The sequence below is a fragment of the Zingiber officinale genome, chromosome 1B (assembly GCF_018446385.1).
Source record: "Zingiber officinale cultivar Zhangliang chromosome 1B, Zo_v1.1, whole genome shotgun sequence".
Taxonomy (NCBI): Eukaryota; Viridiplantae; Streptophyta; class Magnoliopsida; order Zingiberales; family Zingiberaceae; genus Zingiber; species Zingiber officinale.
The window spans coordinates 23,862,577-23,888,183 of NC_055986.1; the positions used below are offsets into that span (position 1 = coordinate 23,862,577).

Below are 25,607 nucleotides of genomic sequence, written 5' to 3' on the forward strand. Positions count from 1 at the left end.
GAAGTAAATGCCTCCCTTGTGTGTTAGTCATTATTCCAAAAGATAGTAGCCGGTCGTGATTTACCTCCTCCATGTTGGTTTGGGACGAGTTGGCGGGGGCGCTGGGGCGAGCATATTCGGCTTTTGCCACCGTGTTGGAAGGAACCAACAATATTTGACGGTGGGTCGAAACACATGCGGTTGAGTCAAAAGTTTGGGAATAACTAGACAACATCTTAATTCGGAGGTTCCAAGTGGAAGAGGGAAAGGAGAAATAAAAAGAAAAGTTTCATACGGGGTGAGCTGATAACATCAGTAAACGGAGGCAGAGAAGAGGGAAGATTAAGAGAAATATTTAACATATTTTTTAAAGACATGTTATATTCTTTAGATAATTAAAAGTATAAAATATTTATAATTAAAAAAAAAAACAGGGTAAAAATCAAGGGCGTAAATCAAAAGGTGTCCTTTTATTTTTAAATCATCACAGTGGTGTTTCATTTTTTTTTAATCAAATGATATTCCACTCCACCAACTCTCTCCATAAACTGATTATACCTTTCGGTACGCTGTTCACTTTTGACATATTAAATCCTGACATAATGATTTTGTAGCTGTTACAATTATAATAGTTGTAACAGTTACGGTTTAACTCCGCCCATGACGACCGGTCATGGCCGGTCCTAAGTCTGGATAAAGGAGGAGGGTTGTGTTAGGTTGCCTGCCAACGTCAAAACTACGACAAATATTCAATGAATGAATCCATTATACTATTGTGCTAATGCTAGATTGTTCCCTTGAAGGAACGCGTTGCAGGGTCCGACTGTAACGTCTCGGCAAGGACCGCTACATCTCCAAAACTCGGGTGTAGTGCTAAATATGCAAGAGTTCGCGTTACAGGGTCCGACTGTATCGTCTCAACAAGGACCGCTATATCTCCATGAGAATTTGAGTGTAATGTTAAATAGGCAAGAGTTCTCACACCATAGGTTGGATAAGAACAAATATGATAGGAAAATTAATAATCTAAGATTTGGATCATGAAACATAGGAACTCTCACTGATAAATCAATGGAGGTAGTAGATATGATGATTAGGAGAAAAATTAGTATTTTGTCTGTACAAGAGACAAAATGGATAGGCGAGAAAACAAAGATGATAAAGATCTCGGGTTTTAAGTTATGGTACACTGGAAAAAGTAAAGCAAGAAATGGAGTGGGTATTATTGTACATAGTTTGTTAAAGGATGAAGTTGTTGGAGTAGTTAGAAAATAGGATAATATTATAACCCTTAAGATAATAGTGGCGAAAGAAACTATGAACATAATTAGCGTATATGCACCATAAGTAGGATTAGATGAAGCTACCAAATCAAGGTTTTGGGAGGACTTAGATGAAATATTATAAAATATTTTACCAAATGAAATGATTTTAATAGGATGTGATCTAAATGAGCATGTCGGAGTGAAATATGAGGAATATGAGAGAGTACATGGGAGTTATGAGTTTGGAATGAGGAAGGGAAAATTATATTAGATTTTGCGATAGCATATGACCTTATATTAGCTAATACATTTTTTAAGAAAAGAGAAGAACACTTAGTCACATTCAAAATTGGGAATAATAAATCGCAAATTGACTTTCTTATGGTTAGGAAGAAGGATAGAAATATTTGTAAAAATTGCAAAGTCATCCCTGGAGAAAGCTTAACTACCCAACATAGGATAGTAGTGTTGGATATACGCCTCAAACAAAGTATCAATAGAAATAAAGTATATACAATTCCTAGAATTAAGTGGTGGAAATTAAAGGATGAGAAGCAAAATATATTTAAGGAGAAGGTAGAGTAAAAGCATTAGGTGAAATATACGATAACTCTAATACAACATGGGATAAGATGGTATCAAAGTTGAAAATAATAGCTAAGAGTGTACTCGGTGAGTCAAAGGGACATGCACCACTAAGTAAAGAATCTTGGTGGTGGAATGAGAAAGTACAAGAGAAAGTGAAGGAAAAAACGAATAACTTATAAGGAATTATATATTTGTAAGAACGAGGAAAACTTAAAAAAAATATACAATAGCCAAGAAAGAAGCTAACAAAGTAGTGAGTGAAGCAAAAAATGAAACTTTTGAATGATTATATCAAAAATTGGATACAAAAGAAGGGGAAAGAAATATTTATAGAATAGTTAAAGTGAGAGAAAGAAAAACAAGAGATCTTAGCTAAATCAAATGTATTAAAGATGAATGTAATAGGGTATTAGTAAACGATGGAGAAATAAAAGAGCGGTGGAAGAGGTATTTTCATCAACTTTTTAATGAAGGTTTAGGTGACCTACTTAACTTAGGTAATTTAAGTAGGTCAAATAAGCATAAAAACTTTAATTTTTATCCTAGAATTCAAACTTCAGAAGTAAAATAAATTTTAAATGAGATGCATAATGGAAAAACCGTTGGACATATTTCGATAGAGGTATGAAAGTGCTTAGGGAAACAAGGTATTGAATGCCTTATAAAATTATTTAACATGATATTGAAAACGAAAAAAATGCCTGATCAATGTAGGATAAGTACTTTAGTTCCCTTATATAAGAACAAGGGAGACGTACAAAATTGTGCAAACTATATGAGTATTAAACTAATGAGTCATACTATGAAACTTTGGGAAAATGTAATAGAAAAAAGATTAAGGAGACCACAGTGACAGAAAATCAATTTGGGTTCATGCTTGGAAGGTGTTAGTGTAACATATATTGAACTAATTAAAGGTATGTATGAGGATGTAACGACCAGAGTAAAGACTTCAGGCGGAGTAACTGAAGCATTTCTAATAAAGATAAGTCACATTAAGGATCAGCTTTAAGTCCCTATCTTTTTACACTAATTATGGACGAACTCACTGCTCACATTCAAGACACAGTACCGTGGTGCATGTTGTTTGCAGATGATATTATTTTGGTAGACGAAACACGTGAAGTAGTAAATGCTAAACTAGAATCTTGGAGGGAAACATTAGAAGGGAAAGGTTTTAAGCTTAGTAGATTAAAGACAGAATATATGGAATTTAAGTTTAGTAATATTAGAAGTAATGAAACAATTGTTAAGATAGGAGAAGACAAGTTGCCCGGAACTGAGAGATTTAAATATTTAGGATCATTTTTACAAAATGATAGAGGGATTGAGAGAGATGTCTTACATAGAATACAAGCAGGATGGATGAAATGGAGGGGAGCGTCGAGTGTTTTATGTGACCGTAAAATACCTCTTAAGCTTAAAGGTAAGTTCTATGAAACCGCAGTTAGACCTGCTATGTTATATGGAGCTGCATGTTGGGCTATTACTCGAGCACATGAGCAGAAGATGAGAGTTGCAGAGATGAGGATGTTAAGGTGGATGTGTGGACATACGAGGATGGACAAAATAAGAAATGAGAGCATTAGAGAGAAAGTTGGAGTTGCATCTATTGAGGAAAAATTTCGAGAGACACGTTTAAGATGGTACGGGTATGTACTTAGACGATCAATAAATGTTCCAATTAGGCGATGTGAAACTATGATAAACATGCATATCAAACGAGGAAGAGGAAGACCAAAAAAGACTTGGTTAGTAACAATAAAACAAGATAAAATTTATTTAAATATAGATGATGATATAATAGGAGATAGAGTTCAATGGCGTAAAAGGATTCATACAGTCGACCCCACCTAGTGGGAAAATGCTTGGTTGTTGTAACAGTTACGACTTCATAGTTATTATAATAATGAGTTGAATTGTGTTATAGTAGCTATGAAACTATAACTGCTACAATGTTAATATTTTTGAACGTTAAGTATGTTAGACGCATTGTAGTAGTTACGAAATTATAATTGTTATAACATGTATAGCAACTACGATTTTGTAGCTGCTATAACACATCCAATCGGTTTAAAAATCAAGCGGGAAATAATAATACTGAACAAAACACTATTAGAGGACATTTGAGTAAAATGTACATGATAGAATAGTGAGGTGGTGTGCTTGTTTGATAAAAAAATTAAAGTGAGACACCCCCTTGATGATTCAAAGAAGCGCTTCATGTTGATTTTTTTAATCAAAAGGACATTTCACCCCATGTAAAATGACACAACTGTCTTCTACTACATTGTTTCCATTATTATCTCTAGTATAAATCTTGAAATTGGGGGTGTGTTGTAGTCGCTATGGTTTCGTAGATGCCATACAGATGTAATAGCTATGGTTTTGTAGGTATTATATAGTTGTAGCAATTATAGTTTCATAACTATTACAACATGAATGGTAGGTGAACATTGTTGAATTTGTATTATCGATTAAGATTGACTATGCAAGTCAAAATGAAATTTTCCTATATATTTTGCATTAAATTCAAAAAAATAAAAGTAACATAACTATAATGATTAGAATTAAATATATAGAGAAGTATAACGATAAAGAGAAAAAAAAAATAATTAAAAAGTCAAAGCACCTATCATAAAACTATAGCTATTACTAACAGTAACTACTACAACATATCTAATTAATTTAGAAATTAAATGAGAGAATAGTATTAAATATTATTAAAGAATAATTGTGTAATGATACATACAAGAGTGGGATATGACGCTCTTATGATAAACCATCAAAATTGAGATGTCCTATGATTTGGCAAATACAAAGGGCCTTGATTTTTACCCAAAATAAATAGGATACTTTTTTTTTTAAAAATGCCAGTTTTTTCAAGTGAATTAGTTGATTAGTTTTAGTCAATGGGTGAGATTGATTTTGCTTAGATCCAACCGCTTGCCATTTTACGGTGTAGGGCAAACAACTTAGGCTCCTATGAAGTTTCGTTTGCTCTCCATTTCCACGTGGTCAAATTGGTCATCGTCGGCCTCTCAGGATGCCACTTCTCTCAGGTGCGATTATCCTTCTCGCTATCTTCGTTGCTTCCTTGTTCCTTTCTTTGGCTTCGTTGTTACTCTTTGATACGCAGCTACAGTTATTCTATTGCATGTTTGGGTTTGACTTCGTATACGGATAGAAATCGGTGCTAGTGTTCCGGTTCTCGGCGGATTTGGTTGCGGAGAGGGGTTGGAGTGGAGGATGTCGATGTATGAGTGGAAGACGATAGATTTGGAGAGAATCAGGACCATCTATGACATATGAACCATAAAAATGGCCATGGAATTGTTGCTCCTTTGTTCAGCATGTTCAGATCCATTCTTGTAGCAGGATTTTTTTTCCCTTTTTATTCTACATTCCTTTTATAGGATACATACTAATTGTCATAGCATTTTTAGAGTTGTTATCCTAAACTCTAAACCCTAAACTTTGACTAAATTGAAATATGAATTTTTTGAAGGGGAGACTTGGTGCAACGATAAAGTTGTTGCTTTGTGACCTAAAGGTCACGGGTTTGAATCCTGAAAATCGCCTCTTGCAAAAAGCAAGATAAGATCGTGTATAATGGATCTTTTCCCGGGACCCTGCATGTCGTGAGCTTCGCGCACCGGGCTTCCATTTTTTTTTTATATACTAATTGTCATAGCACACATAGATAAAGGGATTAACCTATCTACTAGTGGTTTAAAATGCTTGAGCACAAGTTTCTAATGGCTCACCCGTCTAAACATATAAATTTCCTTTGTTAATTCACAATTCACCATGTATGACTAAACTAGGATGTTATAACCGTTTCGACTATGGTAAAATAGGGCGTCATATTTAAGGCTTGACGTGTTGTCTAGTTTGAAAAACAAATACACAGTCCAAAATGATCTCAATTCGACGACTTGTGAGATTCAATGGTGACTCATCCATCACATCCTTTTTCCAAAATGCTTACACCTTAGTGAAGTAACTCATGCACATAAGCTTATACACTCTTTGGTAGCTCACAATTCATGTGAGACTGAACTAGGGTGTCATACATTCACTGTTTCAGAGCTTCACATGGGGCGAACTTCTTGTGAGGTTTAAATGCAGTGATATATCAATTCTGTGATGGAATCTGCACTTGGTCTGTGTGATTTCTCATTGATCTTGAAAGATCTTTGAGTAGGACCTCGCAGACATTTGAAAATTAATTCATTGGGAATCATACACTTAGTTGTGAGTTTTGCATTGATGCAGCAATTTCAAACAAGAGTCAGATCATGACAAACACTGCCTCTAGCTTTGGAGAGGTTGACAGTTGTACATGATACATAGACTCCACTGATTTAAGCCTCTCATCCATTATAAAATTGAGTGTCTGGAAGTGGTCATGGCAATAACACGTACCTTTTAATAACCTTTGCTAATGGTAACTGCCACTTCACATATATCTAATTACGGTCTATAATGAATTTGTCACTTAAAAATGTAACTGAAATCAGCTTTGCACTGAAAAATAAAGTAAAAATTTTCCTATTAAAAAAAATTGTTGTTTGTCTATGATGGCCTTTGTGGCACTGAGCTGATGAAGAAGATTTTGATTCTTGTCCAATGAAATTCTATATCATGAGAAGACTTGGGAAGTTGTATAATTTGTTTAAACAACTCCATGGCAGCCGCTAGTTTTTGGCTTTATTTTCATAACTTGCGCAGGATATTGTAGAAATTATTTAGCAACAAAACATTGGTGGCCCTGTCAATTTTATTTGTAATGCTATTTTTCAACTTTGCAATTTTATTTGTTTGTTTATTATTGTTATTTAATATATTATTTAATAACGAAAAAATATCTAGACAGAGAGAGTTTGTTAGCTTGCACACCCGTTCGGTGTATATTCCTGGGCGACCTTCACATGTCCTGGTGTTTTGATTCACTTTTGAGAATCAGGTCGCCCGGGAGGGGCTCTGGGCGCCCGGACATGTGAGGGTCTCCTAAGAATGTGCACTGAACGGGTGTTCAGGCAAACAAAATTATATATATATATAAAAGATGAATAATCTATAAAAAGTAACTTATTTTAACACAAAAAGAAAAAATAACGAGAAATGAGTAGTATTTATTTGATGATTAAGGAGTGTTTGGTAGAGATTTTACTAAGCGCTTCATAGATTCTAGCTATATGGAAGCACTTTTTTGAGTGCTTGTGCATGTCAATTTTTGCTTCAACCTTTGTAACTTTTACTCAAAAGTTGAAAGTAAGAATTTGATGCTTTTTCTTGCTTCTACTTTTTTTATTTATGGTTTAAAATTAAAAGTTGATATTTATGTCCTTAATAAATTTATCATTTTACATAATTGACATTATGCTTCTGCGGTATTTATTTTTTAAATAATATTTTATATTTTAATATATAATTTGTATTTCTAGAATTTTTTATACATATTTTTGTGTATTTATATAAATTTTAACATTTTTTATTAATTTAATATTTTTTCCATTATAAAAAAATTAATTTTGATATAATATTTAAAATATAATAATAATTATGTAAACAAATGGTGTATTAAAATTATATTTAGATAATTAAAAAAATTAATTTATATAGTTTAAGAATATTGTTGTCATTTAATTAAAAATTCAACTTTACTTTGTATTTACTTTTTTTTGAAGGGGAGCCTTGGCGCAACGGTAAAGTTGTTGCCATGTGACCACAAGGTCACGAGTTCGAATCCTGGAAACTGTCTCTGGTAAAATGCAGGGTAAGGCTGCGTACAATAGATCATTTTCCGGGATGCCGCATGGCGGGAGCTTCGTGCACCGGGCTGTCCTTTTTGCTTTGTATTAACTTTTGATTTATATTTCTAAACACTCAATACTTTAGCTTCTCACTAATTTTAAAATAATCTTTATAAGAATCACTTTTCCACGAGTAAAAGTTCTTCCAAACACTCTGCAAATATGAAAATTATTTGATAAGTTATTTAACAAGCTGCATACTTTCATTTCCATAATGATATATTATACCATGTCTTTTTCTTACTCCACTTTTCGCTTGTGTACTCATGTTCCACTTCCGTTGACCTCAATCTCACAAATTTAAGTTGATCATTTTGGACTTTCCTTTTACTTATCTTGCTCAAATATATCAGGGACAGCTCTAGAGGATTTTTTTATTATTGTTTATTTATTTCCTTTTAGTTTTGCATGTTGGTTTTGTTATTTCGTCTAGTGCATGTAGTTTTCCATTTTAACATATTTCTATTTAATAGCATGAGTCTCAATGTTCTTGGCAGTTTATTTCAGATTATTTAATAAAACTCAGAAATTATTAGAAAAGTGTAAGAAAATCGTCAGGCATAACTTCACCATGTGTCGCAACATGTTGGAAGGAACCAACAATATCTGACGGTCGGTCGAAACACATGCAGTTGAGTCAAAAGTTTGGGAATAACGGGACAACATCTTAATTCGGAGGTTCCAAGTGGAAGAGGGAAAGGAGAAATAAAAAGAAAAGTTTCATACAGGGGTGAGCTGATAACATCAGTAAACGCAGGCAGAGAAGAGGGAAGATTTAAGTGAAATATTTAACATATTTTTTAAAGACATGTCATCCTTTAGATAATTAAAAAGTATAAAATATCTATAAATTAAAATTCAATTTAAGAATTCTATATATGCATATGCTCTTATCACAACAATTTAATTGTCACAAACGTTGACATGCATTTATCACCCTAAACATTGATTTGCTTATAAAAAAGTTGTTGGTAGTTCATTGGATGTCAAAGCAAAACCATTTTGTTAAGCTCTTCCTATATTTGTTGTAAGATTGTTAGAGTTAATAATTTAGTCCCACCATGATAATCTAGCCATTTGGCATTATGATTGTGTCTTGTATACAGATATATATATTTTATTGTTAATGTGTCAGTAATTTCTATCCCATCAATTCACATTTCAGGTTGTGCCTCTGAAATCTAATTGAATCTAATTTGCTTATTCACAAGTAAAAAGTGAGTGTTAAGAGTATAATTGTATACAATGTCACTTTTCCCGCAATTGTGCTTTCAGAATAAGTGCTACTATCATGCATTATCTTCACGTTCTCTTTTCTGCTAATATTACTAATAGCAACTAAGGGGGGTTGGTTATTTACTTAATCTTTTCTTGATTGGGTATTGTCCTGCGAACCAAACATACAACAACAACAATCAAGTCTTAGCCCACTACGTGGGTCGGTTATATGGATCTTTTTACGCCATTGGGCCCTAAACCCTTAACCACACACACTTGGCATAAAATATAACATAATTTATCTGCACATGCAAAAGTGTTCTTAGTTTTATATACGCTTTAGTTTTTAAAGCTCATAGTAATAGTTAATATTACCTGCCTTTGATTTTCTGTAACTTGGCCTTTCCAGGGTGAACAAGTTGTAGATGATATCATGGATATGGTTGACAGAGAAGCTGATGGAAGTGATAGTCTTGAAGGATTTGTATTATGGCACTCGATTTCTGGAGGAACAGGTTCAGGTATTGGGTTTCTCTTTCCTTAACCCGCTGTATCTAATCACATAGAATGATGTTAATATTTCTTGCTGATGCTATTTAACAGATCCTTTTCTTGTCAAATTGGAATTCTGAATTGTCTTTTTAATTTTGCACATGAGCAATAATACTAAGCATATTTTTGGTCAATATTTTGGTATATGTATTCGGGAAGTCCTGTATATTAAAGTTCAAGATGTTTTTATTTGAACAATAAAGCTCAAGGTTATGCTTTTAATGCTTTACTTCTTCCTGGTTTACAACGAGATTGATCCAAAAAGCTTGCATAAATGTGCATGCCATTGTTGCAGTTTTCTACTTTTTCAGTTAATTAAACAATTACACACTGTAACATAATGAATGAGAATGCAGGATAATGTCAAATTTGATCATCAATAATTTGTTCCAACTTGAAAATGATTTCAAGAGTGATGAAAACTGAGAAGGTTGACAGTTAGGTACAGTGATATTTCCTAGTATTTTTCCTCATTGTGAAAACAAACTATATATATATATATATATATATATATATCCTGCGGCATCAGTAGTGCGGTTGCATGCGGTTTGGCGGACATGGACATGCCACGTCAAAGAGAAAATGGTCCACAGACGCCGATCGCTATTCTCTCTTGCTCCTCCCATGTTGTTGTTAATCTTCAATGGACGCTGGCGGATCGCCCCCGGCCGGATTGCCACCGGATTCCGGCCGGATCGCGGCCTGATTTCAGTTGGATGGTGGCCAGAATCAGCCCGTTTTGTGGCCAGAATCGGCCGCGACGTTAGCGGAAGCAACGCTGCTGATTCTGGCCGGAATCCGATCGTGACCGGATTCCGGTCGGATAACGGCCGGAATCCGGCTGTTTCGTGGCCAGAATTGGTCGTGACGCTAGTGGACGCTGCGCTGCTGGTTCTGGCTGTCATCCGGTCGGATTTTGGCTGCGATCTAGTCGGAATCCGGCCACGATCAGGCCGGAATCCGGTCGTGATCAGATAACTGCTGGATCGCAAATGGATCGCGGCCAGAATCGCGCCGGAACCCCTGGGGTTCAGATTCCTCGTAGGTTGTAGTTTTGCTGCCGTCGGCGGCCGGGTGTCCAGCGGAAGGCCGGCTAGCAGGCGACAGTCAGTGGTTTGGAGCTTGCGGTGAGTCGGTGAAGAAGACAAGAAGTAGCATTTTTTTTTATAAAAAAACGTGGCATTTCCACGAGGGATGCACCGCACCAAACTGCATGTAATGAACTGCAGGCTAAATGTGTGTGTGTGTGTATATATTATTAGGTGTAAGCTTGAACAAGCAATGCTACAGTTCTCTGATTTTCAGGACATTGCTTAAATTTTCTTGATATTTGGCAACATGCTACCTGCTTGCAATTGCATAGTTAGATAATTAGGTTTTGTTATTCTGTTTCCCTTGTTTGAAAGACTTTACTGCTCTTCTTTACTTACCTTTACCAAGCCAATTAAAATAGAAGCAAATTATTCTTCTCTTGGAATTCATGTTGTTACCATTGCTTGTCAAAAACTGCTGCATATATCCCTTCACATGTGTGTGATAGGAATACTACATATCTTATTATCATAGGTAGATTTATGGTTTGCGTCATGTCAGTATATTTATGACTTTTGTAGTTGTAGTAGTAAACTATCACGATGCACTATGACATGCCTGCAAGCATTGTTTTGTTCCCATCCTCGGATGTTTCAGATGTTTTACTGTGTTTTGTAGTATGATCAGGTCATGGACCAAAAGACGATTTTAGGATCATCTTATTATTGTATTTCTAGAGATCATTAAATAGCAGATATTAGTCATGATTTTATATTAGTATGTGCCTTGGATAATCTGTCCATGAAATTGCTCATTTTGTTAGCTTTTTCCTGTGATCTATATTACTTTGTCCTTCGCTCCAGGTACATGAAAACTTGCAATGAATACGTGAAAGAATACATGAAATTGCTCATTTTGTTAGCTTTTTCGTGTGATCTATATTTCTTTGTCCTTCGCTCCAGGTACATGAAAGCTTGCAAAGAATACGTGAAAGAAAGCTTGTTAATTTTATTGAGTAGGGACCAGGCTAGCATTCAGGTCAGGCAGATGACTTTAATTTGTGTTGGCTTTTGATTCATCTTGGTCTGACTTTCATTATGTTTGTTTGCAGGTTGCATTTTCTAGAAAATCACCGTACATCTAAACTACTCATCGGGTACAACTACTTGCTTGTTACATAGTGTGTAGATAAATGAGTTAAGCAGGGTCTGCATTGCATTTCTCGAAAGTTAATGCCTTTTGTCCCAAATTGATAACTTCTAACACCGACCAGAAATCAAAATCTCTTGATCTGAAAAGGATTTCCAAAGATATATGAAGAAACTGCATGAAATGTACTTAGCTGTCCGACCCAAGTAACAAACCGATGATTGTCATGATATAGATGAATACATGTGCAAATTCAGTTGATATGATATTTTACTATGATGTATGAAAAGCCAAGTTAACTCTATGAAGGAGCTCCCTAACTTTCTACACGTTCATCCAGGTAAGTGGTCTAATGCTTGCGAACCACACTAGCATTCGACACCTTTTCGGCAAATGCCTGGGTCACAATTAGTCAATCATACCTCAATTGTTCTCCATGTTACACTTAACTCCAATTTAAGATAAATCCAATTCAAATCAATTGTTGGAACGATATTTTTTTAATGCCACTATGCCAGCAAGCCTTCTGTCAAAGAAGGGAAAAATCTATTTCAGAATTAACATTGTTTTTTTATAAATAATTTGTATTAACTCATATTGTATTCTTCCTCTTGTATACCAATCTTTTTCAACAATGTAAGTTAAAAAAAAAAAAATTATCAATGAATCATCAGAAAAGTATAAGAAAATAGTCAAGCATAAGTTCACCATGTGTCGCAACGTGTTGGAAGGAACAATGTCTCCTCGGGATGGTCTAGCGGTTAGCACATGAGGTGTGCCACCATGAGTTTTGGGGTTTGAATTTCGGTTAAATCGAGGTAAATGTCTCCCTTATATGCTAGTCACTATTCCATAGACTAGTAGTCATCTGTGATTATCTCCTCTTTGTTGGTCCTTGGACTGGTTGGCAGGGGTGTTGGGGATGAGTGTATTCGGCTTTTGCCACCGTGTTGGAAGGAACCAGCAATATCTGACGGTGGGTTGAAACACATGCGGTTGAGTCAAAAGTTTTGGAATAATTTGACAACATCTTAATTCGGCGGTTCCAAGTGGAAGAAGGAAAGGAGAAATAAAAAGAAAAGTTTCATACGGGGTGAGTTGATAACATCAGTAAACTCAGGCAGAGAAGAGGGAAAATTTAACATATTTTTTAAAGACATGTCATATCCTTTAGATAATTAAAATGTATAAAATATCTATAATCTTTTTTTAAAAAAAGGGTAAAAATCAAGGGTGTAAATCAAAAGGTGTCCTTTTATTTCTAAATCATCACAGAGGCGTTTCATTTTTATTTTTTTTAATCAAAGGATATTCCACTCTACCAACTCTCTCCAAAAATTTATTATACCTTTCGGTACACTGTTCACTTTTGACATATTAAATCCTGACATAATGATTTCGTCGCTGTTACAATTATAATAGTTGTGACAGTTACACTTTCATTGTTATTATAACAGTAAGTTGTATTGTGTTATAGTAGCTATGAAACTATAGCTGCTACAATGTGTATATTTTTGAACGTTAAGTATGTTAGACGCATTGTAATAGCAACTACGATTTTGTAGCTACTATAACGCACCCAATCGGTTTAAAATCAGGCGGGAAATAACAACACTGAACAAAACACTATTAGAGGACATTTGAGTAAATGCACATGATAGAATATTGAGGTGGTGTGCTTGTTTGATAAAAACATTACAGTGAGACACCCTTTGATAATTCAAAGAAGCGCTTCACGTTGATTTTTTTATCAAAAGGACATTCCACCCCATATAAAATGACAACTATTTCTACTACATTGTTTCCATTATTATCTCTAGTATAAATCTTGAAATTGGGGGTGTGTTGTAGTCGTTATGGTTTCGTAGTTGCCATATAGATGCAATAACTATGATTTTGTAGGTATTATATAGTTGTAGCAATTTTAGTTTCATAGCTATTACAACATGAATGGTAGGTGAACATAGTTGAATTTGTATTATCGATTAAGATTGACTATGCAAATCAAAATGAAATTTTCCTATATATTTTGCATTCAAATAAGTGCCTCATCAGCCAAATTCAAAAAAATAAAAGTAAAATAACTACAATGAATAGAATTAAATATATAGAGAAGTATAATGATAAAGAGAAAAAAACAATTACAAAATCAAAGCACCTATCATAAAACTATAGCTATTACTAACCGTAACTACTACAACATATCTAATTAATTTAGAAATTAAATGAGAAAATAGTATTAAATAGTTTTAAAGAATAATTGTGTAATGATACATACAAGAGTGGGATATGACGCTCTTATGATAAACCATCAAAATTGAGATGTCCTATGATTTGGCAAATACAAAGGGCCTTGATTTTTACCCAAAATAAATAGGATACTTTTTTTTTTTAAAAATGCCAGTTTTTTCAAGTGAATTAGTTGATTAGTTTTAGTCAATAGGTGAGATTAATTTTGCTTAGATCCAACCGCCCGCCGTTTTACGGTGTAGGGCAAAAATCTTAGGCTCCTATGAAGTTTCGTTCGTTCTCCATTTCCACACGGTCAAATTGGTCTTCGTCGGCCTCTCAGGACGTCGCTTTTTTCTGGTGTGATTATCCTCCTCGCTATCTTCGTTGCTTCCTTGTTCCTTTCTTTGGCTTTGTTGTTGCTCTTTGATACGCGGCTACAGCTATTCTATCGCATGTTTGGTTTTGACTTCATATACGGATGGGAATCGGTGCTAGGGTTCCGGTTCTCGACGGATTTGGTTGCGGAGAGGGGATTGGAGTGGAGGATGTCGATGCATGAGAGGAAGACAATCAATTTGGACAGAATCAGGATCATCTATGACATATGAACCATAAAAATGGCCATGGAATTGTTGCTCCTTTGTTCAGCATGTTTGGATCCATTATTGTAGCAGGAAAATTCTCTTTTTATTCTACATTCCTTTTATAGGATAAATACTAATTGTCATAGCATTTTTAGAGTTGTTATCCTAAACTCTAAACCTTAAACTTTGACTAAATTGAAATATGAATTTTTTGAAGGGAGCCTTGGCGCAACGGTAAAGTTGTTGTTTTGTGACCTAAAGGTAACGGACTCGAATTTTGAAAACAGTCTCTTGCAAAAGGCAGGATAAGACCGTCTACAATGGATCCTTCCCGGGACCCCGCATGGCGGGAGCTTCGCGCACCGGACTAACATTTTTTTATATACTAATTGTCATCGGACACATAGATAAAGTTATTAACCTATTAATTTATCAGGGTACTAGTGGTTTAAAATGCTTGAACACAAGTTTCTAATGGCTCACGCGTCTTAACATATAATTTTCCTTTGTTAATTCACAATTCACCATGTATGACTAAACTAGGATGTTATAACCTTTTCGACTATTGTAAAATAGGGCGTCACATTTAAGGCTTGACGTGCTGTCTAGTTTGAAAAACAAACACACAGTCCAAAATGATCTCTATTCGACAACTTGTGAGATCCAATGGTGACTCATCCATGACACCCTTTTTACAAAATGCTTACACCTTAGTGAAGTAACTCATGCACATAAGCTTATACACTCTTTGGTAGCTCACAATTCATGTGGGACTGAACTAGGGTGTCATACATTCACTGTTTCAGAGCTTCACATGGGGCGAACTTCTTGTGAGGTTTAAATGCAGTGATATATCAATTCTGTGATGGAATCTGCACTTGGTCTGTGTGATTTCTCATTGATCTTGAAAGATCTTTGAGTAGGACCTCGCAGACATTTGAAAATTAATTCATTGGGAATCAAACACTTAGTTGTGAGTTTTGCATTGATGCAGCAATTTCAAACAAGAGTCAGATCATGACAAACACTGCCTCTAGCTTTGGAGAGGTTGATAGTTGTACATGATACATAGACTCCACTGATTTAAACCTCTCATCCATTATAAAATTGAGTGTCTGGAAGTGGTCATGGCAATAATACTTACCTTTTTATAACCTTTGCTAATGGTAACTGTCACTTCACATATATCTAATTATGGTCTATAATGAATTTGTCACCTAAAAATGTAACTGAAATCAGCTGCGCACTGAAAAATAAAGTATGAACTTTCCTATTAAAAAAAAATTGTTGCTTGTCTATGATGGGCCTCTGTGGCACTGTGCTGATGAAGAAGGTTTTGATTCTTGTCCAATGAAATTCTATATCATGAGAAGACTTGGGAAGTTGTGTAATTTGTTTAAACAACTCCATGGTTGCCGCTAGTTTTTGGCTTTATTTTCATAACCCGCGCAAGATATTGTAGAAATTATTTAGCAACAAAACATTGGTGGCCCTGTCAATTTTATTTGTAATGCTATTTTTCAACTTTACAATTTTATTAGTTGTTTATTATTGTTATTTAGTCTATTATTAAATTTGTATATATCTTTTATAAATTTTTATGATATTATTTTCTGTAGTTCAACCAATCAGCTTGATTGGTCGAACTAATGATCTTCTAGTTTTTTCCTTTGCTGTTGATTTTGGTTTGGTTTTCAAGACATTTGGTGGCCCTCTATCTACCTATGCCTTCTTGTGCAACTCAACCATGTGATATCTTAACCATGGTCTAGTTAACATCTAGCCCAATCTATGCATGTGCCCTTAGTGATTCCGCCCAAAAACCTTAGTCCCTTCCATCTTCTTTCCCTTGTGACCTTTTTCTTGTTGTTGGTTGATTCCATCTATGTTAAAGAAAGTTGTTCATCCCTAGGCCGATAGTGTTGCTTTTTTACAAAATCATTATAGAGGATGGTTAATGAAGTAACACCTAATGATGTCTGGATCACTTGCTTTGACTGAGTACTCAAATGAAGTTATATGTAACTATTTATACTGGAACAAAAATTTAAAATATATTTATATCGTTGAGCTTTGACCTTGCACTCTTGGAGGATCCTTGGTCCATTAACGTGTTATGCAAGGCTATGGTCCTTTACTATATTGAGATGAATGTCCTCTTGCACAACTGAGTTTAGGGGTTGAACTCGCATGATATGTAGGCTTTGGCGATTTTTACTTGGTGGCTGTTGGGTGCTTGCTTCTCTCTCTCTCTAGAGAGAGAGATAGAGAGTTTGTTAGCTTGCACACCCGTTCGGTGTATATTCTTGGGCGACCTTCTCATGTTCGGGTGTTCTGATTCACTTTTGAGAATCAGGTCGCCCGGGAGGCGCTCTGGGCACCCGGACATGTGAGGGTCGCCAAGGAATGTGCACTGAACCAGTGTTCAGGCAAACAAAATTCTATATATATATGGAAATGATGAATAATCTATAAAAAGTAACTCATTTTAAACAAAAAGAAAAAATAACGAGAAATGAGTAGTAATTATTTGATGATTAAGGAGTGTTTGGTAAAGCTTTTACTAAGCGCTTCATAGATTTTAGGTATATGGAAGCACTTTTGAGTGCTTGTGAATGTCAATTTTTGCTTTTGTAACTTTTACTCAAAAGTTGAAAGCAAGAATTTGATGCTTTTTCTTGCTTCTACTTTTTTATTTATGGTCTAAAATTAAAAGTTATTCTTATGTACTTAATAAATTTATCATTTTACATAATTGCCAGTATGCGTCTATGATATTTATTTTTTAAATAATAATTTATATTTTAATATATAATTTGTATTTCTAGAATTTTTATACATATTTTTGTGTATATATATAAATTTTGTCATTTTTTTATTAATTTAATATTTTTTCATTATAAAAAAATAATTTTGATATAATATTTAAAATATAATAATAATTATATAAACAAATAGTGTATTAAAATTATATTTAGATAATTAAAAAAATTAATTTATTTAGTTTAAGAATATTGTTGTCATTTAATTAAAAATTCAACTTTACTTTGTATTAACTTTTGATTTCTATTTCCAAACACTCCATACTTTAGTTTCTCACTAATTTTAAAATAATCTTTATAAGAATCACTTTTCCACGAGTAAAAGTTCTTCCAAACACTCCGCGAATATGAAAATTATTCGATAAGCTATTTAACAAACCGAATACTTTCATTTCCATTATGATATATTATACCATGTCTTATTTTTACTCCACTTTTCGCTTGTGTACTCATGTTCCACTTCTGTTGACCTCGATCTCACAGACTTAAGTTGATCATTTTGGACTTTCCATTTACTTATCATGCTCAAATATATCAGTGACAGCTCTAGAGGATTTTTTTTATTATTGTTTATTTATTTCCTTTTAGTGTTGCATGTACATTTTGTTATTTCGTCTAGTGCATGTAGTTTTCCATTTTAACGTATTTTTATTTAATAGCATGAGTCCCGATGTTCTTGGCAGTTTATTTCAGATTATTTAATAAAACTCAGCAATTATTAGAAAAGTGTAAGAAAATTGTCAGGCATAATTTCACCATGTGTCACAACGTGTTGGAAGGAACCAACAATATCTGACGGTTGGTCGAAACACATGTGGTTGAGTCAAAAGTTTGGGAATAACTCAACATCTTAATTCGGAGGTTCCATGTGGAAGAGGGAAAGGAAAAATAAAAAGAAAAGTTTCATACGGGGGTGAGATGATAACATCAGTAAACGCAGGCATAGAAGAGGGAAGATTTAAGAGAAATATTTAACATATTTTTTAAAGACATGTCATATCCTTTAGATAATTAAAAAGTATAAAATATCTATAAATTAAAATTCAATTTAAGAATTCTATATATGCATATGCTCTTATCACAACAATTTAATTGTAACAAACGTTGACATGCATTTATCTCCCTAAACATTGATTTGCTTATAAAAAAGTTGTTGGTAGTTCATTGGATGTCAAAGCAAAACCATTTTGTTAAGCTCTTCCTATATTTGTTGTAAGATTGTTAGAGTTAATAGTTTAGTCCCACCATGATAATCTAGCCATTTGGTCTTGTATACAGATATATATATTTTATTGTTAATGTGTCAGTAATTTCTATCCCATCAATTCACATTTCAGGTTGTGCCTCTGAAATCTAATTGAATCTAATTTGCTTATTCACAAGTGAAAAGTGAGTGTTAAGAGTATAATTGTATACAATGTCACTTTTCCCGCAATTGAGCTTTCAGAATAAGTGCTACTATCATGCATTATCTTCACGTTCTCTTTTCTACTAATATTACTAATAGCAATGAAGGGGGGTTGCTTATTTACTTAATCTTTCCTTGATTGGGTATTGTCCTGCGAACCAAACATACAACAACAATAACCAAGCCTTAGCCCACTAGGTGGGTCGGTTATATGAATCCTTTTACGCCATTGGGCCCTAAACCCTTAACCACACATACTTGGCATAAAATATAACATAATTTATCTGCACATGCAGAAGTGTTCTTAGTTTTATATACGCATTAGTTTTAAAGTTCATAGTAATAGTTAATATTACCTGCCTTTGATTTTCTGTAACTTGACCTTTCCAGGGTGAACAAGTTGTAGATGATATCATGGATATGGTTGACAGAGAAGCTGATGGAAGTGATTGTCTTGAAGGATTTGTATTATGGCACTCGATTTCTGGAGGAACAGGTTCAGGTATTGGGTTTCTCTTTCCTCAACCCGCTGTCTCTAATCACATAGAATGATGTTAATATTTCTTGCTGATGCTATTTAACAGATCCTTTTCTTGTCAAATTGGAATTCTGAATTGTGTCTTTTTAATTTTGCACATGAGCAATAATACTAAGCATATTTTTGGTCAATATTTTGGTATATGTATTCGGGAAGTCCTGTATATTAAAGTTCAAGATGTTTTTATTTGAACAATAAAGCTCAAGGTTATGCTTTTAATGCTTTACTTCTTCCTGGTGTACAATGAGATTGATCCAAAAAGCTTGCATAAATGTGCATGCCATTGTTGCATTTCTCTACTTTTTCCAGTTAATTAAACAATTACACACTGTAACATAATGAATGAGAATGCAGGATAATGTCAAATTTGATCATCAATAATTTGTTCCACTTTGGAAATGATTTCAAGAGTGATGAAAACTGAGAAGGTTGACAGTTAGGTACTGAGATATTTTCTAGTTTTTTTCCTCATTGCGAAAACAAACTATATATATATATATATATATATATATATATATACACACTCACGAAAATATTATCCTGTGGCATCAATAGTGCGGTTGCATGCGGTTTGGCTGACATGGACATGCCACGTCAAAGAGAAAACGGTCCGCAGACGCCGATCGCTATTCTCTCACGCACCTCCCGTGTTGTCGCTAATCTTCACTGGACGCCGGCGGATCACCCCCGGTCGGATCGTGACCGGATTCTGGTCGGATCGTGATCGGATTTTGGCCGGATCGCGACCGGATTCCGGCCGGATCGCGGCCAGATTTCAGCTGGATGGTGTCTTGAATCCGCCCGTTTCGTGGCCAGAATCGGCCGCGACGCTAGCAGAAGCAACGCTGCTGATTCTGGCCGCAATTCGGCCAGAATCCGATCGTGACCGGATTCCAGCCGGAATCTGGCCGTTTCGTGGACAAAATCGGTCACGATCCTAGTGGACGCAGCGCTGCTGATTCTTGTTGTGATCCGGTCGGATTCTGGCCGCGATCTATTCGGAATCCGGCCGGAATCCGGTCGCGATCAGATTCCGTCTGGATCGCGGCCAGAATCGCACCGGAACCCCTGGGGTTCAGATTCCCCATTGGTTGTAGTTTTGCGGCCGGTGGCGGTGGTTGGCTGGCAGCCGGGCGTCCAGCAGAAGGCCGGCGAGCAAGCGACAGTCAGTGGTTTTGAGCTTGCGGCGAGTCAGCGAAGAAGACGAGAAGTAGCTTTTTTTTTTTATAAAAAAACGTGGCATTTCCACGAGGGATGCACCGCACCAAACTGCTTGTAATGAACCGCAGGCTAAATGTGTGATTATATATATTATTAGGTGTAAGCTTGAACAAGCAATACTACAGTTCTCTGATATTCAGGGCATTGCTTAAATTTTCTTGATATTTGGCAACATGCTACCTGCTTGCAATTGTATAGTTAGATAATTAGGTTTTGTTATTCTGCTTCCCTTGTTTGAAAGACTTTACTGCTCTTCTTTACTTACCTTTACCATGCCAATTAAAATAGAAGCAAATTATTCTTCTCTTGGAATTCATGTTGTTACCATTGCTTGTCAAAAACTGCTGCATATATCCCTTCACATGTGTGTGATAGGAATACTACATATCTTATTATCATAGGTAGATTTATGGTTCGTGTCATGTCAGTATATTTATGACTTTGTAGTTGTAGTAGTAAACTATCACGATGCACTATGACATGCCTGCAAGCATTGTTTGTTCCCATCCTTGGATGTTTCAGATATTTTACTGTGTTTTGTAGCATGATCAGGTCATGGACCAAAAGACGATTTTAGGATCATCTTATTATTGTATTTCTAGAGATCATTAAATAGCAGATATTAGTCATGATTTTATATTAGCATGTGCCTTGGATAATATGTCCTTGAAATTGCTCATTTTGTTAGCTTTTTCCTGTGATCTATATTACTTTGTCCTTCGCTCCAGGTACATGAAAGCTTGCAAAGAATACGTGAAAGAAAGCTTGTTAATTTTATTGAGTGGGGACCAGGCTAGCATTCAGGTCATGCAGATGACTTTAATTTGTGTTGGCTTTTGATTCATCTTGGTCTGACTTTCATTATGTTTGTTTGCAGGTTGCATTTTCTAGAAAATCACCATACATCTAAACTACTCAACGGGTACAACTACTTGCTTGTTACATAGTGTGTAGATAAATGAGTTAAGCAGGGTCTGCATTGCATTTCTCGAAAGTTAATGCCTTTTGTTCAAAATTGATAACTTCTAACACCGAACAGAAATCAAAATCTCTTGATCTGAAAAGGATTTCCAAAGATATATGAAGAAACTGCATGAAATGTACTTACTGTCCAACCCAAGTAACAAACCAATGATTGTCATGATATAGATGAATACATGTGCAAATTCAGTTGATATGATATTTTACTATGATGTATGAAAAGCCAAGTTAACTCTATGAAGGAGCTCCCTAACTTTCTACACGTTCATCCCGGTAAGTGGTCTAATGCTTGCGAACCACACTAGCATTCGACACCTTTTCAGCAAATGCCTGGGTCACAATTACTCAAATCATACCTCAATTGTTCTCCATGGTACGCTTAACTCCAATTTAAGATAATTCTAATTCAAATCAATTGTTGGAACGATATTTTTTAATGCCACTATGCCAGCAAGCCTTCTGTCAAAGAAGGGAAACACCAATTTCAGAATTAATATTGTTTTTTTATAAATAATTTGTATTATCTCATTTTGTATTCTTCCTCTTGTATATCAATCTTTTTCAACAATGTAAGTTAAAAAAATAAATAAATTATCAATGAATCATCAGAAAAGTGTAAGAAAATTGTCAGGCATAACTTCACCATGTGTCGCAATGTGTTGGAAGGAACCATGTCTCCTCGGGATGGTCTTGTGGCTAGCACATGAGGTGTTACCACTATGAGGTTTGGGGTTTGAATTTTAGTAAAATCGAGGTAAATGTCTTATTTATGTGCTAGTCACTATTCCAAAGGCTAGTAGCCGTCTGTGATTTGCCTCCTCATTGTTGGTCCTGCAACTGATTGATAGGGGTATTGGGGTTGATCGTATTCGGCTTTTGTCACCGTGTTGGTAGGAACTAGCAATATCTGGCGGTGGGTTGAAATACATGTGGTTGAGTCATAAGTTTGGGAAAAACTGGACAACATCTTAATTCGGAGTTTCCAAGTGGAAGAAGGAAAGGAGAAATAAAAAGAAAAGTTTCATACGGGGTGGGGTGAGTTGAGAACATCAGTAAACTCAGAGAAGAGGGAAAACTTAAGAGAAATATTTAACATGTTTTTTAAAGACATGTCATATCCTTTAGATAATTAAAAAGTATCAAATGTCTATATATATATATTTTTTAAAAAAGGGTAAAAATCAAGGGCGTAAATCAAAAGGTATCCTTTTATTTCTTAATCATCATATAGGCATTTCATTTTTATTTATTTTTAATCAAAGGATATTCCACTCTACCAACTCTGTCCATAAATTGTTTATACCTTTCGGTACACTGCTCACTTTTGACATATTAAATCCTGACATAATGATTTCGTAGCTGTTACAATTATAATAGTTGTGACAGTTACGATTTCATAGTTATTATAACAGTAAGTTGAATCGTGTTATAGTAGCTATGAAACTATAGTTGCTACAATTTGTATATTTTTTAACGTTAAGTATGTTAGACGCATTGTAATAGTTTTGAAATTATAGTTGCTATAACATGTATAGCAACTACGATTTTGTAGTTGTTATATAACGCGCCCAATCGGTTTAAAAATCAGGCGGGAAATAACAACACTGAACAAGACACTATTAGAGGACATTTGAGTAAATGTACATGATAGAATAGTGAGGTGGTGTGCTTGTTTGATAAAAAAAATTAAAGTGAGAAACCCCTTTGATGATTCAAAGAAGTGCTTCACGTTGATTTTTTTTATTGAAAGGACATTCTACCCCATATAAAATGACACAACTGTCTTCTACTACATTGTTTCCATTATTATCTCTAGTATAAATCTTGAAATTGGGGGTGTGTTGTAGTCGCTATGGTTTCGTAGCTGCCATACAGATGTAATAACTATGGTTTTGTAGGTATTATATAGTTGTAGCAATTATAATTTCATAACTACTACAACATGAATGGTAGGTGAACATAGTTGAATTTGTATTATCGATTAAGATTGACTATGCAAATCAAAATGGAATTTTCCTATATATTTTGCATCCAAATAAGTGCCTCATCAGCAAAATTCAAAAAAATAAAAGTAAAATAACTACAATGAATAGAATTAAATATATAGAGAAGTATAATGACAAAGAGAAAAAAAACAATTAAAAAGTCAAAGCACCTATCATAAAACTATAGCTATTACTAACCGTAACTACTACAACATATCTAATTAATTTAGAAATTAAATGAGAAAATAGTATTAAATAGTATTAAAGAATAATTGTGTAATGATACATACAAGAGTGAGATATGACGCTCTTATGATAAACCATCAAAATTGAAATGTCCCATGATTTGGCAAAAACAAAGGGTCTTGATTTTTACCCAAAATAAATAAGATACTTTTTTTTTAAAAAAAAATGCCATTTTTTCAACTGAATTAGTTGATTAGTTTTAGTCAATGGGTGAGATTAATTTTGCTTAGATCCAACCGCCCGTCATTTTACGGTGTACGACAAACATCTTAGGCTCCTATGAAGTTTCATTCGTTCTCCATTTCCACGCGGGCAAATTGGTCTTCGTCGGCCTCTTAGGACGCCACTTTTCTCAGGTGCGATTATCCTCCTCGCTATCTTCGTTGCTTCCTTGTTCCTTTCTTTGGCTTTGTTGTTGCTCTTTGATATGCGGCTACAATTATTCTATCGCATGTTTGGTTTTGACTTCATATACGGATGGGAATCGGTGCTAGGGTTCCGGTTCTCGACGGATTTGGTTGCGGAGAGGGGATTGGAGTGGAGGATGTCGATGCATGAGAGGAAGACGATCGATTTGGACAGAATCAGGATCATCTATGACATATGAACCATAAAATGGCCATGAAATTGTTGCTCCTTTGTTCAGCATGTTCAGATCCATTCTTGTAGTAGGATTTTTTTCCCCTTTTTATTCTACAGTCCTTTTATAGGATAAATACTAATTGTCATAGCATTTTTAGAGTTGTTATCCTAAACTATAAATCCTAAACTTTGACTAAATTGAAATATGAATTTTTTGAAGGGGAGTCTTGGCGCAACGGTAAAGTTGTTTATTTGTGACATAAAGGTATCAGACTCGAATCTTGAAAACAGCCTTTTGCAAAAAGCAGGATAAGACCGTCTACAGTGGATCTGTCCCCGGGATTCCGCATGGCGAGAGCTTCGTACACCGGACTATCCTTTTTTTTTATATACTAATTGTCATAGGACACATAGATAAAGGGATTAACCTATTAATTTATCAGGCTACTAGTGGTTTAAAATGTTTGAGCACAAGTTTCTAATGGCTCACACGTCTAAACATATAAATTTCCTTTGTTAAGTCAATTCACCATGTATGAGTAAACTAGGATGTTATAACCTTTTCGACTATTGTAAAATAGGGTGTCGCATTTAAGGCTTGACGTGTTGTCTAGTTAGAAAAACAAACACAGTCCAAAATGATCTCTATTCGACAACTTTGTGAGATCCAATGGTGACTCATCCATTACACCCTTTTTCCAAAATGCTTACACCTTAGTGAAGTAACTCATGCACACAAGCTTATACACTCTTTGGTAGCTCACAATTCATGTGGGACTGAACTAGGGTGTCATACATTCACTGTTTCAGAGCTTCACATGGGGCGATCTTCTTGTGAGGTTTAAATTCTTTGATGGAATCTGCACTTGGTCTGTGTGATTTCTCATTGATCTTGAAAGATCTTTGAGTAGGACCTCGCAGACATTTGAAAATTAATTCATTGGGAATCATACACTTAGTTGTGAGTTTTGCATTGATGCAGCAATTTCAAACAAGAGTCAGATCATGACAAACACTGCCTCTAGCTTTGGAGAGGTTGACAGTTGTACATGATACATAGACTCCACTGATTTAACCCTCATCCATTATAAAATTGAGTGTTGGAAGTGGTCATGGCAATAGCACGTACCTTTTTATAACCTTTTCTAATGCTAACTGTAACTTCACATATATCTAATTATGATCTATAATGAATTTGTCACCTAAAAATGTAACTGATATCATCTTCGCACTGAAAAATAAAGTAAAAACTTCCCTGTTAAAAAAAAATTGTTGCTTGTCTATGATGGCCTTTGTGGCACTGTGCTGATGAAGAAGGTTTTGATTCTTGTCCAATGAAATTCTATATCATGAGAAGACTTGGGAAGTTGTGTAATTTGTTTAAACAACTCCATGGTAGCAGCTAG

At 34.9% G+C, this 25,607-nt stretch overlaps 1 protein-coding gene across 4 annotated transcripts in view; it reads left to right on the forward strand.

Moving 5' to 3' along the window:
• Positions 1 to 24,555, forward strand: part of LOC122053007 (tubulin gamma-2 chain-like) — a 29,615-nt gene extending 5,060 nt beyond the window's left edge. Inside the window, exons 3-10 of one of the 4 annotated variants that reach the window (XR_006132143.1) lie at positions 4,798 to 4,894; positions 9,279 to 9,390; positions 11,416 to 11,491; positions 11,565 to 11,609; positions 19,039 to 19,150; positions 21,136 to 21,211; positions 21,285 to 23,975; positions 24,114 to 24,555. Coding sequence is in view for 2 of the 4 variants with exons in the window: in XM_042614836.1 (XP_042470770.1) it covers positions 9,279 to 9,294 (16 nt within the window). In the remaining 2 variants the exon portion in view is untranslated. Of the gene's footprint in view, positions 1 to 4,797; positions 4,895 to 9,278; positions 9,394 to 11,415; positions 11,492 to 11,564; positions 11,610 to 19,038; positions 19,151 to 21,135; positions 21,212 to 21,284; positions 23,976 to 24,113 lie in introns of those variants that run through there. The other 3 variants (XR_006132142.1, XM_042614828.1, XM_042614836.1) reach the window with 3 other exon arrangements.
• Positions 24,556 to 25,607: the final 1,052 nt, after the last annotated feature.